At 38.1% G+C, this 14,737-nt stretch overlaps 1 protein-coding gene across 4 annotated transcripts in view; it reads right to left on the bottom strand.

Moving 5' to 3' along the window:
• TTLL6 (tubulin tyrosine ligase like 6) overlaps positions 1 to 14,737 on the bottom strand; it is a 57,919-nt gene that overhangs the window by 26,374 nt on the left and 16,808 nt on the right. The window contains exons 2-8 of one of the 4 annotated variants that reach the window (XM_031966098.1): positions 9,481 to 9,561; positions 7,798 to 7,989; positions 6,979 to 7,019; positions 5,036 to 5,154; positions 4,743 to 4,873; positions 3,733 to 3,889; positions 2,030 to 2,173 (exon numbers count right to left, since the gene is read on the bottom strand). In XM_031966098.1, the coding sequence (XP_031821958.1) occupies positions 2,030 to 2,173; positions 3,733 to 3,889; positions 4,743 to 4,873; positions 5,036 to 5,056 (453 nt within the window). In that variant the 5' untranslated portion in view covers positions 5,057 to 5,154; positions 6,979 to 7,019; positions 7,798 to 7,989; positions 9,481 to 9,561. Of the gene's footprint in view, positions 1 to 2,029; positions 2,174 to 3,732; positions 3,890 to 4,742; positions 4,874 to 5,035; positions 5,155 to 6,978; positions 7,020 to 7,797; positions 7,990 to 9,480; positions 9,562 to 14,737 lie in introns of those variants that run through there. The other 3 variants (XM_031966097.1, XM_031966099.1, XM_031966096.1) reach the window with 3 other exon arrangements.

Here is a 14,737-nt window from a genome sequence, read left to right as displayed (position 1 = left end):
AGGGGCGTTTAAAAAATATAAAATGTATATTCAAAGGAAATACAAAGTGATTTGGGAGAAGGTGGGGGGAAATGGTGCATTAACAATCAGAAGGATCAGAAAGGGTCTCAAGAAGAAAGAGGCATTGAGCAACACTTGAAGCAGCTGGGAATTCCAAGAGGCAGAAAGAAGGAAAGAAAGAAAGAAAGTGTCTCTGACCTAATTGACTATACAAAAGAAGGGAGAGAGGATATAGAATATGAAGACGAAAGGAGGAACAACAGTGAGAAATTCACCAGTAAGAAATTCACCTAGAAATCTAAGTCATAGTCAGACTGTAAAGGGCCTTAGAGGCAAACATAGGGAGCTGGATTTTATGCTAGAGGAAAAAGAAGGATCCTGAAACAGACTGAATGGCATGAGAATGGCATGGTTATCACTGGGCCTTCAAAATATCAACTTGCTGTGTGGAGAGAGGGAAATCAAAGACATTATTATTGCAAAGGATGTGAGGGGTCCAATGGCCTAGTATGTTGCACATATTTTCAGACTTTTTCAGTGTATTAATCGGTTTTCTTGATTTCCCCTCCCCCCCCCATTTTCTTTCTTTAAAATATATATTTTTTTGTTTTATGGGATGACTTTAAGAGGGGAGAGAAACATGTTTAAAAAAAAGATACCATTAAAAACAATAAAGATATTGCAATACTGCAGGATAGAGGTGCTAAGATCCTGATTTAGGATGTGTGGAGATGTGTGGTAGACTCAGTAAGACTTGGCAGCTGATAGCAGGTGAGAGTGATAGGTGAAGGACAGCTCCAAAGTTGCAAACCTGAGAATCTGGGAGAATAGTGGTACCTTTAAAAGACCTAGGGAAGTTGGGAGGACAAGTGGATTTAGGGAGGGAAATAATGAGTTCCATTTTAGACGTAAGGCATTTGAAATGATTATAGAATAGCCAGGAGGCAGTTGGTGACAGACTGAAGCTTGGGAGTGAGATTAGGACTTTCTATGTAGATGTGAGAGGAGGGGAAGGGAAGAAGACAGAGAGAAGAGAAGAGGAGAAAGGAAAGGAAGAGAATGGAAGGGAAGGGAAGGGAAAGGAGAGGAAAGGGCTCGGATATAGCACTGTTATACATTTATACACAGGGGTCAGGATATGGATATTGATTCAGTAAGAAGGTTGGGAAGGAATAGTCAGACAGGTAAAAGGAAAACCAGGAGAGGGCAGTATCAGGAAAAACCAGAGATGAAAAAGGAGGAGGAAAGATGTGATCAACAGCCACAAATGATGCAGAGGAGTCAGGAAGGATGAGAACTGAGGAAAAAAAAAAATAAGGTTGTGATTTAGCAATGATTTCATTGATAACCTGGCATTTGGGTTGAGTGGTGGAATCAGAAGCCAGATTATGGGTGAAGAAATGGAATCAAGTGCTGATCACCTGTTGCAGGCATTTGATTACGAAAGGGAAGTTTGGCACTACAGGGTATTATTGTACAATGGCTAAGACACTGGAACTAAAACTAAGCAGACATTCATCAGACACTTTGTAGCTATGGGACTCTGAACAAGTCCTTTACCCTCTCCAGGCCTCAGTTTAGTTTCCCTATCTGTAAAATTGAGGGGATTAGAGATCCTCTAAGGTTCCTTCCAACTATAAATCTATGATCCTTGGATGACAGTTTAAGGGAACCACAGGGGGTTAGCTTTTGTCCTTTTATTTCATTAATAGATTTACATATTTAGATGGAGAAATTTAAGAAAATTAAAAGAAATTAAGAGCTTGGAGTTTGATTTTTTTTAATGAAATGTCATAGTTTTATATCCTGCTGAAATGGGCACTCTAGAATGCCTAATACATTCCTTTGCCTCCAGGATGGACTTCACCCCAAAGCTGTAGGGAGTGGCGCTGACCTCTGGAACCTTTAGCATCAGGTGCTAAGTTAATGCACCTGGGTAGGGAAAGACAAGATTTGAATTGGGACCTGCCCTGGATTGTAGCTTATTCCTGAAATTAACTGCTGAACAGGCTGCACCACCCTTACTCACCAAATTATCTGAAGAAGGATTAGAATAAGAGGTAGTGGCAAATCGAGCCAGACCTTCCTTGTACACAAAGATCCTGAGAGGATCACAGGAGGTCACCAACACATAAATCCGAAGGTCAAACTTGAATCCATCAATAATAAAAGGCTAAATGAGAGAAGGAAAGAGACACAGGTGACTTGGGAGTAGCTGCAGTTTGCTGCTGCTCTCCATTCTAGTCCATTCTTGAGAGATGGACCAGGGCTAGTGGACATCAAGATGTCTAATCCTTTGCTCCTAACTTCTTGGGTGAAACTGGACAAGGCATTTAAGCTCAATGATTGTCAGGGTATCTGTCTATAAAATAGTGTGCTTGCCCACCTAACAAAGAAGTTTGAGATTAGGACAAGCAAAGAAGAACTTTGGGGTAAAATACCTGTGTACAACTACAGGTGCCATCACTCTTCAGCACTATCTCCCTCTGATTCTTTGACCCAGGAATTTTGCTGCTAAAATTATAGCCCTGAAAAATGTCTGAAGATAAAAATGATCATGGAAGCATTATCTGGAGATAACAAAAAAGCTACAGATAGAGTATATACACAAAGGCAGGCCTGATTTCAAAATCTCTAAACCTTAGACAATCAATTAACCTCAAAAATTTTAAAAAGAATTTTAAAAACCTCTTTAGGCCTCAGTCTCCTCAAGTGCAAAAAGAGAAGATTGGATTAGTGGCTTAGTTAGGTGCCTTCTAAACTACATTATCTATGATATCTCATGATTAGGGAATAAACAAATTATAATATGTATGTATAATGGAATATTACTGCACTATAAAAATGACAAATATGAAAAAAATCAGAGAAATACGGGAATACCAATTTTGTATAAAGTAAAGGCAGCAGAAGTGAAAGAATGGTCACATAGGCTACAATGATGTAAATAAGATCAATACAACTCTGGAAAAATACGATAGTCTCAATGAAAGAAACTGGCAAAACTGAAGGCTATGTTCCTCAGAGTCCTCCTTTGTATCCTGAGGACTTGGTCACTTACTAATAATCTGACCCTGGACAGATTTTTACCTGTGGGCCTTGCATCCTATAGCCTTGCATCCTATAGTACAATGCGGCATTAGATGACATCATAATGCACAGAGAATAAGCCTGGAATAAGTGAGACTTTAGACACTATCTGTGTGACCATGGGGATGTTTGCCTCAGTTCCACATTTGTAGAAATGATTTAGAGAAGAAGATGGCAAAGCAGATCAATATTTCTGCCAAGAAAACTCCAAATGGGTCACAAGAGTTGGACAAGACTGAAAGTGACTGAACATAATCCATTTGGTTAACAATTGATAAACTGTTCTTTAGACAATTTGTAAGGTGGTGAGCTTAGATGTATGCTGGAAAATGTCCGATATGTCACAACAAAGTGTATCAATAATTTCCTTTATAAAAAAGAAAAAAGAAATATCCACTAGCCATTCCTATTGTGAGTAGTATAATTCTCCCACTCTTGTGTGATTTTATGTCAGTCTCAGAACTATGAATTCTTCAATGGGATTCTCATCCTCAGGCTGACATGATACTAGAGATTTATTGAAAAGAAGAGAAATTCTCTTGCTAAGTGACATAGTAGCTTAGTGATTCAGTAGACCTGGAGTTCTAATCCTGCAAAGATATTAATTTTGGGGGCCCTGGGTAAAATACCTTTAAAAATTACCTTTGATATATAAAGTTGGCAGATCATATCTTCTCCTGGTTTGATATCTCTCACAGACCGAGTAACAAATATACCTCTCCCTTGGCAACCAGAGTCCGGCTTACAGATAAAAGTTTTAAATTTTTTTGATCGGCTATAGTTCTGCAAATCCCCCCAACTACCAGAGGGAGTGAAGAGGAAATAGAAAATAAGAAATATATTAGTTGGGAATACAGCTTAAACTAAGGCTAACTCTTTAAAAACAAAACATAAAAACTGTAGAAGGCAATGGCTTTGATAAGATAATAAAAATGATCACTAACATTTATAGAGTACTTTAAGTTCACAAAATGCTTAAGAACCATTATAAATTAGTCCCTTCCTCTTTAAACAAACAGAAAAAACTTCTGAGTTTAGAATTAATAATAATAGTTGGCTTTTATTTAAAAAAAAAAAAATTACTGGGCAGTAGATAGAGAGCCCAACCTGGAAGCAGTAAAATTCATCTTCCTGAGTTCAAATGTGAGCTCAGACATTTCCTAGCTGGGTGACCCTGGGCAAGTCACTTACCCCTGTGTGCCTCAGTTTTTCTGTATATAAAATGAACTGGAAAAGGAAATGGCAAACTATTCCTGTATCTTTGCCAAGAAAATTCCAAATGGAGCCACAAAGTTTGAAACAAGTGGATAACTACTTTAACTAAACAGGCTTCCTTGTTGTTCCTCACAAACATCATTGTTTTCTTGCCTCTATCTGCCTTTTGGAATCCTGGGTTTCCTTCCAGAAACAAGTCTACAGGAGGCCCTCCCTCATCCCTCCAGTTGCTTGTTTTGTTTGGGTTTTGTATGGAGATTATATATATATGCAAGTTGTCTCTACTACCAGAATATAAGCTCATTGAGGACAGGAAATAGTTCCTTTTTGGCTTTGTGATCCACCAGTGCCTAGTACCTAGTTTGAGAAATGCTTGTTGACTCACCAATTGACTGGAAAAGTTGAGAAAACTAAAGTAGAAAAAGAATTACACTTACTCTGCTGGAAGACACCACGTTTTAGGGAAAAAATGGAATTCTTTAGGGAAAAGCTTTATCATACGACTCATATTCCTGGCCAGCAGGTCCTTTCGGCAGATTTCACTCATTCCAGGGAAGTGGTTGATCTTCTGCAAAGAAAGCCAGCAAGTATGAGCTCCAATCTCAACTCCAAGGAGGAAATGAAAATACCCATACCCAATTCTCACAGTGCCTCTGGCTTGGGATCATATTCCCAACGCTCCCCCAGCAAATGCTTCCCCTACACTGGGGACTGATTCAGGATCTAGTACCTGGTGACTTTTCATTTCCATTACACGTTCTAGGGACACTGAGAAGTCTGTCCAATAAAGAGTCCAGTCATCATGCTCCCCTCCCTCACGTAAGCCATACAGTCTAGCTGCCCGACGAACTGCATTAGGCACACAGAAAGAGCATGTCAGACCATGGAGGAGAATGGGAGAAAACCTACATTGTGTCAAGCAAGTTGCACACTGTCTGCATTTTTTTTTTTTAGGCAATTAGAGTTAAGTGACTTGTCCAGGGTCACACAGCTAGTACGTAAGATCCGATCTGAATTCAGGTCTTTCTGACTCCAAAGCTGGTGCTCTAATCTACTGCACCACCCAGCTGCCCCTTCTGTTCTCTATTTCTTCCAGCCACCCTCATGAGAAGCTGGCATTTTCACTGAGAAGCAAACGAGATAGGTACAATACTATTGAAGAATACAGATTGTATGGCTTATCTGTGGCAAACTTCACCTTAAATTCATGGCTTATTTTTTCTATAGAGAATAAACTGATTAAAATAATTGTACATGTATATAACTTATAGCAGATTGCCTGCTATTTTTAGGAGGGGGGAGGGAAAAGGAGGGAGGGAGAAAAACTTGGGAATTCAGAATCTTACAAAAATGAATGTTGAAAACTACCTTTACATGCAATTTGAAAAATAAAATATTATTGAGGAAAGAAAGAATAACAAAAAAGAACAAACTGAATTGTTTCCAAACACTATCAGTTTACTGAAGACTCAGAGAACAAAAATTTATCAGACTTGGTATCAAGAGGACTTGGGTCCCAATCCTGACTCATCCACAAAGTGTCTGCATGAATCACAGCAAATCATTTAACCTCTTTGGACTTCAATTTCCTCACCTGTAAAATAAAGGCATTGGACTAGATGATCACTAAGTCTCTTCCAAAATGAGATTTATGATCCTAAGCCCAAGCAAAACTTTAATTAGAGTTTCAAACTGTCTGGGGAAAAAAAGATTAACATATATATACTTACTAAAGAATATCATTCATTTTTGGGCTGCCCCCTGTTTTTTGATTAACTGTGATTGTGGGGACTGAATGTGAATCACAACACAGTATTTGCATCTTTTTTGTTTTCTTGCTTTTTTTCTTTCTCATTTTTTCCTTTTTGAAATGATTTCTCTTATGCATTATGATAAATGTGGAAATATGTAGAGAAGAATTGCACATGTTTAATATATATTAGATTGCTTGCTGTCTAAGGGAGGAAGGTGAGAGGAAAGGAGGGAGAAAAACTTCAAATTAGCTATGTTTGCTACTAATCTGGAGGGCAGCATAAAAAGGCAAAGGGAAAAAAACCTGTTGAATAGGATGTGCAAGGGTGATGGGTGACTCCCCTCTAAACTTTGTGGTCATGACCTTATTCATTTTCACACCATATATAGCTCAAAGTTGCTGTCCATACAACTGATATGACAACTAGAGGTATAGTGTGTGGAAGGTGTGTATTGTTGGCTTCCCTTGTTGGAAACCAGGAATCCTGGGAAACCAGGAAAGTTCTGGATATTTAGCTCAAACTATGAAAAGGGAGAAAGCTAGGTGGTATAGTAAATAAGACTGCCAGGTCTGGAGTCAGGCAGACTCGTCTTCCTGAGTTCAAATATGACCTCAGAAACTTGCTAGTGGTATGAGCAAGTCACTTAACTCTGCCTCAATTTCTTCATCTGTCAAATGATTTGGAGAAGGAAATGGCAAAACACCTTCAGTATGTTTGTCAAGAAAACCCCAAATGGGGTCATGAAGAGTTGGATATGACTGAAAAAAAATTGAAATTGAATGAGAAAGGAAAAATAGGATTTAGAATTATTTCCTTGGATCCTTAAGGAATTGGATCCTTAAAGAGAAATTGCTTTCACCCTTCCAAAGAATCCAGTTAACACCAATGAAACTTGGTACCCCAAACACAAAATGCTCACCACTATCATATCGGCAACTGGATAGATTGATCACCAATCATCTGGAAAAGAGAAAAAAGAAAGCAGCAAGACAGAGACAGAGAAACCGAAAAGGACCACAGGATGGCAAGACTCACAAATCAGAGAGCTATATCAAAAAATATTCCATCCATGATTGAAAGGGAAAGGATCCTTAAAATTTGAATTGTTAGGGCAACCTGATTCCTTACTATACTATAACTAGTTTCTACTGTAGGATAAATCTAAAGGCCCAAAGGAGACATAGCTGTTACAATAGTAAGTACCATAAAGATATAAATATTTGATCCATTAGATGGAAATTTGTTATGCTTAAGAGCATATCTCACCTCCATTATCAATATGTTATTTCTCTTCTTTCTATAGAAGATAGGAGCATGCCAAATTGAGGAGACACAAGAAATCTAGAGTCAGAGGAACTCAGATCTTTATTATTTTATTCAAAATGGTTGGAATTCCCATAGGCAGCATTTATTTGTAAGAAATTACCAAAACAACAACAACAAAAAAGAACATAGATAATGTTAATCTGTGGATCAATATGCTTCCATAGGAATTCGGTTTAGTGGATCCTGTTTCTGCGTTTGACCATACTGCCCACATTCATTAAAGCAGATAATTGAGAGGTTTTTAAACTTTCTCCCACCAGTCTCCTCTCTTTCTGGACCCTCTCCTCTTTATAACAAGCTGCTCTCCCCAGTCTCTAAGTTCCATAGTGCCTATCTAGTTTTCTGCATTTCTAAGGTTCTTGTCTCCTGGGTCTATCCTCCCCTCTCCCACTTTCCATCTTCCATTTCTAACCTTTTTTTCTTCCTCCTTTTATGACGCTGAGAGGAACACTTCTGTAAGGTTGCCACAGGATCTTTTTCAACAAAAGTCAGCGTTTCTTCCTCTCTTGATTCACCTTCTACAGAGATGTCCTCTCTCTCATCTGATTCACCCAATTCCACTTCTTCCAAGGTCAGGAACTGCGGCATCTCTGGGGATGGAGTTCTGGGAAAATAATAAAAGTGGGGCCACTGGAAAAGTAGAGAGCAATTACATGAACCCACCTCCAGGGGGACCTCCTTCCTTGTTCATGGATGGCATGAGCATCCCTAACACCAAAACAAAGGCTTAATGTTAAAAAATCTCCAATGCACCCGTGTAGCGCAAATTCAAAGCGGGGACTGATTCCTCTTTTTGCTGCTAACTGTATGACCTTAGGGAGTTGGGCAACCAACCCCAGACCTGAATTTTCTCTCCTGTGACTCTGCAGAGCAGGCTGAAACCTTCCAATGCATGGTGGCAACTGGTAAACAAGCTCTCTCTATTAGACAGAGATTGTGCCAGGCTGGATACTACAACTCAAGAGGCAAGCTCTGTGTCCTACCAGGTGAAGGAGTTATTCCCAGAGGATACAATTAGGTGCACTGAGGAAATCTGTTAACTTTTTAAAGCCCTAAAGAGACCAGTAAGAGAGTAAGTGGGATACTGGCTTGAAAGCTAATGCTACCTACTGGCATGGAGTGTACCCCTAATAGGATCAATGATAAATTTATATATTGATTCTTGCTCCATTCACCTTTAAAATTCCTGACATGTCTCCCTATGCTTTGCTTTAGAGTCCTTTTGGTAGAATTTAGAATTAAAAATTAAAAAAAAAAAAGAATGTTAGAATTGTTTTTACATATAATTGAGAAAAAAATAAAATATTAAATTGTAAAAATGTGTTTTGCATGACTGCACATGTATAATCTATGTCAAATTTGCTTGCCTAATTTTTAATGAGAGGTTACAAGAGTGAGAGAATTTGGAGCTCAAAATCTGAGAAAAGAATGTTAAAACTGTTTTCACATATATATACATGTTACATATATATAATTATAGAATCCTTGTGGTAATCCAAACTGACTTCCTGACAATCTCCTGCTACCCCAATCTCCATGCTCCCAAAGTTTTGAACCAATTGTTCTATATTACACACCAAATACCCCCACCCCTATTCCCCATCCAACACATACCCCTTTTATCACAGTTCTGAGCCTGATCCAATTTTCCTGGACTAGCCCCATTCATTCCCTATGAAGCCAACACAATCCCCAACCTTTGCCTCTCAGACAAATTAGAAATATTAATTACATATTGGCTTGTTGGCTTGTATTCCCAATTATATGTGAGCTCTTTGATGGAAGGTCTGTGTGTGTTATTTGAATGCATCCCAACTAAAGCATTTAATAAATATATGTGACTTACTCAACAATATTTATACTCTGTGTTCTCTGGGTGCTGTACTAGACTTCTTACCATAAATTAAACCCAGGGGCAGATTTAAAATCCAGGTTTCCTCACCAATCTCTTTATAATTATTCCCTCACCATTCTCTTTCTCTCTCTATTCAAATTCTCTAGTTTCAGTATAATCCTTCCCTTACTCCTGCATCCCATGTCTCCAGCATTCCATATACTCTGGCCCCTAGTATCATTTACCCCACTGTATACTTACCCCCTTTCCTCTTCTTCCAGGATGGAATCTTTCAAATCAGTGATGGGGGCCCCTTTTACATTCCCTTCCCTGTTCACATACCTGCATTGGTAGATTTTATTAATAATCCCTTACATTTGTATAGTATTTTAAGCCCATTTATATCTATATCTATATATCTTCTATCTTACTTGATATATTAATTCAATGAACATTTATTTATTAACTACCCCTTTACGTGCCAAGCAAAATGCAAAATCAGGGATTTAGAGCAGGAAGAGCCTTTAAGGGTCATCTAATCCAACTCATTTTGTTTGCTTTTTTAATAGATGGAGAAACTGAGGCCTGGAAAGGGAAACAATTTGGCCAAAATCAGTAGTAAATGGAAGACTCAGCATTTGAACCTACTGCACATGAGCACTGGACTCCAAGTCCAGGACACCAATTCTGGAGGTGTTGGGAGCAGATAAATTTGAATAAGACAAAGCCTCTGCTCTCATGAAGTGTTACTTAATGTAACAGCTTCCTCACAATACCTCTGTTTGATGAAAAGCAGGAATGAAGAAAGTCAGTTTGGATTTTTCCTAGAAAAGTTGTTGCTTATGAGGACTGGTACTTGCACTAAAAACAACTTGGGCAGCCTTACCTATTCCAACAAGTAAAGCTATTTAGGCCACTGAATTGAAAAATAAAATCTCAATCATATAGGTCATAGGATCATATGATTCTATGATAACAGATTTAGAGGTAGAAATTTTCTCCATTCTTATCCCCTAATTTCACAGATATGGAAACAGAGGCCCAAGAGAGATTACATCATTAGCCCAAAGCCACCCTAGAGATGACAGAGATGCTATGAACTAAGTCATATGGTTTCAACTGCCAGTAGTCAGGCCCTCCCTCTAACCAGGTAAATTCTGAGTCACATTCCAAAAGAATTTAATGATAAGAAATCTTTACTTTGCTTTTACTCTTTATTTTTTTTAATTAAAGGTTTTTATTTTCAAAACATATGCATGACTAATTTTTTAACATTGATCCTTGAAAAACTTTGTGCTCCAAATTTTCCCCTCCTTCCCACCACCTCCTCCCCTAGATTACCTGGCCTTACTCGTGTAGACATATCTTAGCCTCCACCCTCAGTTCAGAGAGTTAGTGTTTATCAAGCCCTCGAGGTCAGGTTAATACTGAACTGAGGTAAGGAAACTAACCCTCACATGTCAGCCTTTTCAATTTGGGATGGGCTGTGTTCCTTCTCTCCCTCTCTCTATCTCTGCCCAAATGGACAGATGTTGAGAAGAAAAAAAAAAAAAAAAAGTCAAGCCTCTATCATCCGAAACCTTTTTTCCATCTCTCTACTATCTTCTATTATTTCCTTTTTTTCTCTCCCATTTTTGCCAGTACTGCTGGCCTTTCTTTGGATTCCATTGACATCCACACACAATTCAGTCTCAATGATGGCGCTATTGGCTAAAGGTATTTCAAGAATCCACCTTGGGCTTGCAGAAGAATCTCTAGAGATCACCTGGCCCAATTTCTGAATGAGATTAAAAGAGAATTTTCTTCTCTCTTTTCAATTCCAATTAGAATTCATTTAACATTTACTACTTGCTAGGCACTGGGAGATTCAAAGACACAAATGAGGCAGAACAAAGATTCATTTCCACTTCTTACCTAACAAAACAAGTTACTTTGATCCTGCCCAAGAGAATAATAGATTCTGAAGTTACTTCAGAAATCATCTAATACACAATACCCTCTCATTTTATAGATGAGGTAACAAGCCAGAGTGTCAAAGTTGTCCAAGATCACATGATTAATAAGACCTAAATGAGGACTATCTGATTTGCTCTTTGGACTCTGATCTGCCTCCCTACAATTATACAATTAGGATATCTCTTATGCTTTATATTCATTCAACTCACAAACACTTAGGGGCAATGCAATGATAAAGGTTTTCAATCTATTGGGAGAGACAAGCCCCACCAGAAAATAAACTATAAGTTAGAATATAAGGGTAGAATTGATCAGTGATGAACAGAACCAGCTACACCCAGAAAAATTAATACCGGGAAATGAATGTGGATCACAACATAGTAATTGTACTCTTTCTGTTGCTGTTTGCTTGCATTTTTTTTCTTCTCAGGTTATTTTTACCTTCTTTCTAAATCTGATTTTTCTTGTGCAACAAGATAACTGTATAAATGTATATACATATATTGTATTTAATATATACTTTAACATGTTTAACATGTATGGGACTGCCTGCCATCTCGGGGAGGGGTTGGAGGGAAGGAGGGGGAAAATTGGAACAGAAGTTTTTGCAAGGGTCAATGTTGAAAAATTACCCATGCATATGTTTTGTCAATAAAAAGCTATTAACAATTTTTAAAAATAATGTAAGGGTAGAGGGGGAAAAAAGTGTGTCACCTCTTTCTCTTCCTACTATTAATATCAAAACCATTCCTAAGAAAGAAAATCCCATTATATGCCCCACTCTCGTACATTTTTTTTCAGGTGGAATCTGGTCCAAAAGAGTAGTCTTGATGGGGAAAAAGAGGATACATGTCAAAAGGAAACATGATTGGGACAGGGGTGGTATATGGGGAAGGAGGATGAGGATACTGTTGCCAGGCAGTCAGATGAAGACTTATCTTGTTAACTATTTTAATAGGCTCCTACAAACCTCTCCAATCCTTTTACCACACTTTGTTACCAAATTGATATTCTCAAAGCAGCAAGTCTGAGTGCCATTCTGTACCCCTACCTCCACTTTAAAAAGTTTCAATGGCTCCCTAATGTTCACAGCAAAACATTACATCTCTCAGTTCTGGGCTACCAGCAACAAGTCTGGAATGCTCTCCCTCTTTACATCTAACCTATGAAATTTCTAATTTCCTCCAGAGTGCAATTCAAAAAGCCACCTACTTAAAAAAAGAGATTTTACCCACTTCTCCATCCATCCAGTCAGTCATTGGTGCTCATTTCCTCACTGAAATTACTTTGTATACATTTTGAATTCAACTTATCAAGGGGAACAAGGACTGGACTGATTTTTCTCTTTGTATCTATCTCCGGTGTCTGACATTGTAGTAAACACTTAATACTTTAAAAATTGAATTTAGGTGATTTGATTATATGACTGCCTCTCTTCCAAAATCTTTAATGGCTACCCATAGCCTTAATAGAGGAAAAACCAACTCCTTGGTCTAAATGAGAAACAAGGTCCTCAATAATATGGCTCCCAATTACCATTCTCAATTTACCTTTGGGTACTTTCATTCAACTCCAACTGGAGACTCTGTGAGCTACATCTTATTCTGACTTTTCTCACCTTTAGGCATTTGCATACATTATGCTCATGAACCTAAACCAGAACTTCCACATCTACTCCTTTTCTTTCATTAAGTCCCAAATAAGGTGCCATCTGTTCTATGGAGCTTTTTCTGACAGCCCCATTTATAAGTTCCCAGGCAAGCATTTTGGTACAGTGGAAAAAATATTGACTACAAAGTTATACAACAAGGTCCGAAGGCCTGCTTCTGACATTTATTACCTGTCTGGTCTTGGATAAACCATTTAATCTGGGTGTCTCACTTTCCTCCTATCTAAAATGATGAGTTGGACTAAATGACCTCCTAGGGTTCTTTCAAGTTACAGATCAAGGACCCTCCCCAAATTTTGTCTTTCTTATGGATTTAACCATATTCTAATTCATTTATTGTATATTATATATGGTACATATGTATTATATATATATATTATAAATTATAGTTTACTTATATACATATATTTTCACCCTCCCCCACCTTGGGAAAAGCCCAAAGACTGTGTATCACTTTATCTTTTCATACAGCTAAACACCCAGCACATAGTAGCTATAAAACAAAATGCTTTGATAATGAAGCTTGTGCTGATTAGTTGTAGAAAATATGACTACCAATTAATGTGACTATCCTGTGTGGTCAGTAGAAGCAATCTCATTCCCTCAAATTATAATAAAAACCTTACATCCTCAAAATTAAAAAAAAAAAAAAAAGCATTACAATGTCATAGGACCTTAGGGAGTATCCTTAAAGGACATCTAGTCTAACTCCTTCATTTTGCAGATGAGGACCCCAGAAGTGGAACCTTTCCTCCCCAAGATCATGCCAGCAGGAAACCTTAATTTGAACCCAGGCTTCCCACTCCAAATCCAGCCATCACTTCATTGCACTACCTCATATTAATGCCCGTGTAGAAGTGAAGAAAGAGGAGGAATGGCCATTGTGAGGAATATCACATGTGAGGAAATACAGGAGCAGAATGAATGCTGAATCTTATAATCATAAAAGTTAAAGCCAAAAGGGATCTTAAGAGATAATTCAGCCCAACTTCTTATTATCCAGAAGAGGAAACAGAAGAAAGTGACTTTCTCAAGCTCATAGAGGCAGTAATAGGCTAGCATTTATCTATCCCTGTTTGTAAACACTTTACATATTATCTCACCTGAGCTTCACTACAACCCTGTAAGGGTTTTAAAAAACAGGCAATTGTTTTACAAAACAGGAAACTAAGGCAGACAGCAGTTAAAATGACTTGCCCAGGCTCACACAGCTAGTAAGTATCTGAATTGGAACTGAAATCTTCCAAAGAGTCGCCAGGATTTTTACCCAGGTCTTCTCTCTGGAATCCTGTTCTGTTCCAATGCAATTGTGAATTCTAATGTCCAGTTCCTCAAAGAAGTGAAAGGATTCACAAAGTTCAGTACTATAAGGTCTGATAACCTTTTTTTTTTTTTCATACAATAGTATCATATTAACATACACTCGGTTTTTCTTTGGAGTGTACCTCGAAAAAATTCCAAAGAATTCATGCATTAATGATCACTAAAATCTTTTCCTTTGGGATTTTTTGATCGTTCCTGGGAGGTGATGGATATGAAGCATTAATAAGAGTATAATCAACCTCCAGAGTGTAGCTGGGAAATGTGGTCCACAGGGATATCCTAAGAGTATTTGGACTCAAATTCCCATGAGTCTAGGCAGCCATACTCCAGAGATTAATTGTGCAAGAATAATGGAAGATGAAAAGCAAAAGCCTTATAGGTGTGTCACCATGCTAACCACAGGAGCCAAACAGAGATACTCAACTTGTTTTGGTAACCCAAAGAGTGTTTTGGCTCAGCTTTCCAAGGGGACTCCAGTCTCATTCACCTAAGATAGTTATTAACAAAAGCAACCCCAATCATTTCCTTCATTTTAGCATGGTGCTAATAATAAGAAGATAATAAACTGGA

The sequence above is a fragment of the Sarcophilus harrisii genome, chromosome 4 (assembly GCF_902635505.1).
Source record: "Sarcophilus harrisii chromosome 4, mSarHar1.11, whole genome shotgun sequence".
NCBI lineage: Eukaryota > Metazoa > Chordata > Mammalia > Dasyuromorphia > Dasyuridae > Sarcophilus > Sarcophilus harrisii.
The sequence above is the reverse complement of the archived record's forward strand: the minus strand, read 5'-3'. Positions and strand labels throughout refer to the sequence as shown.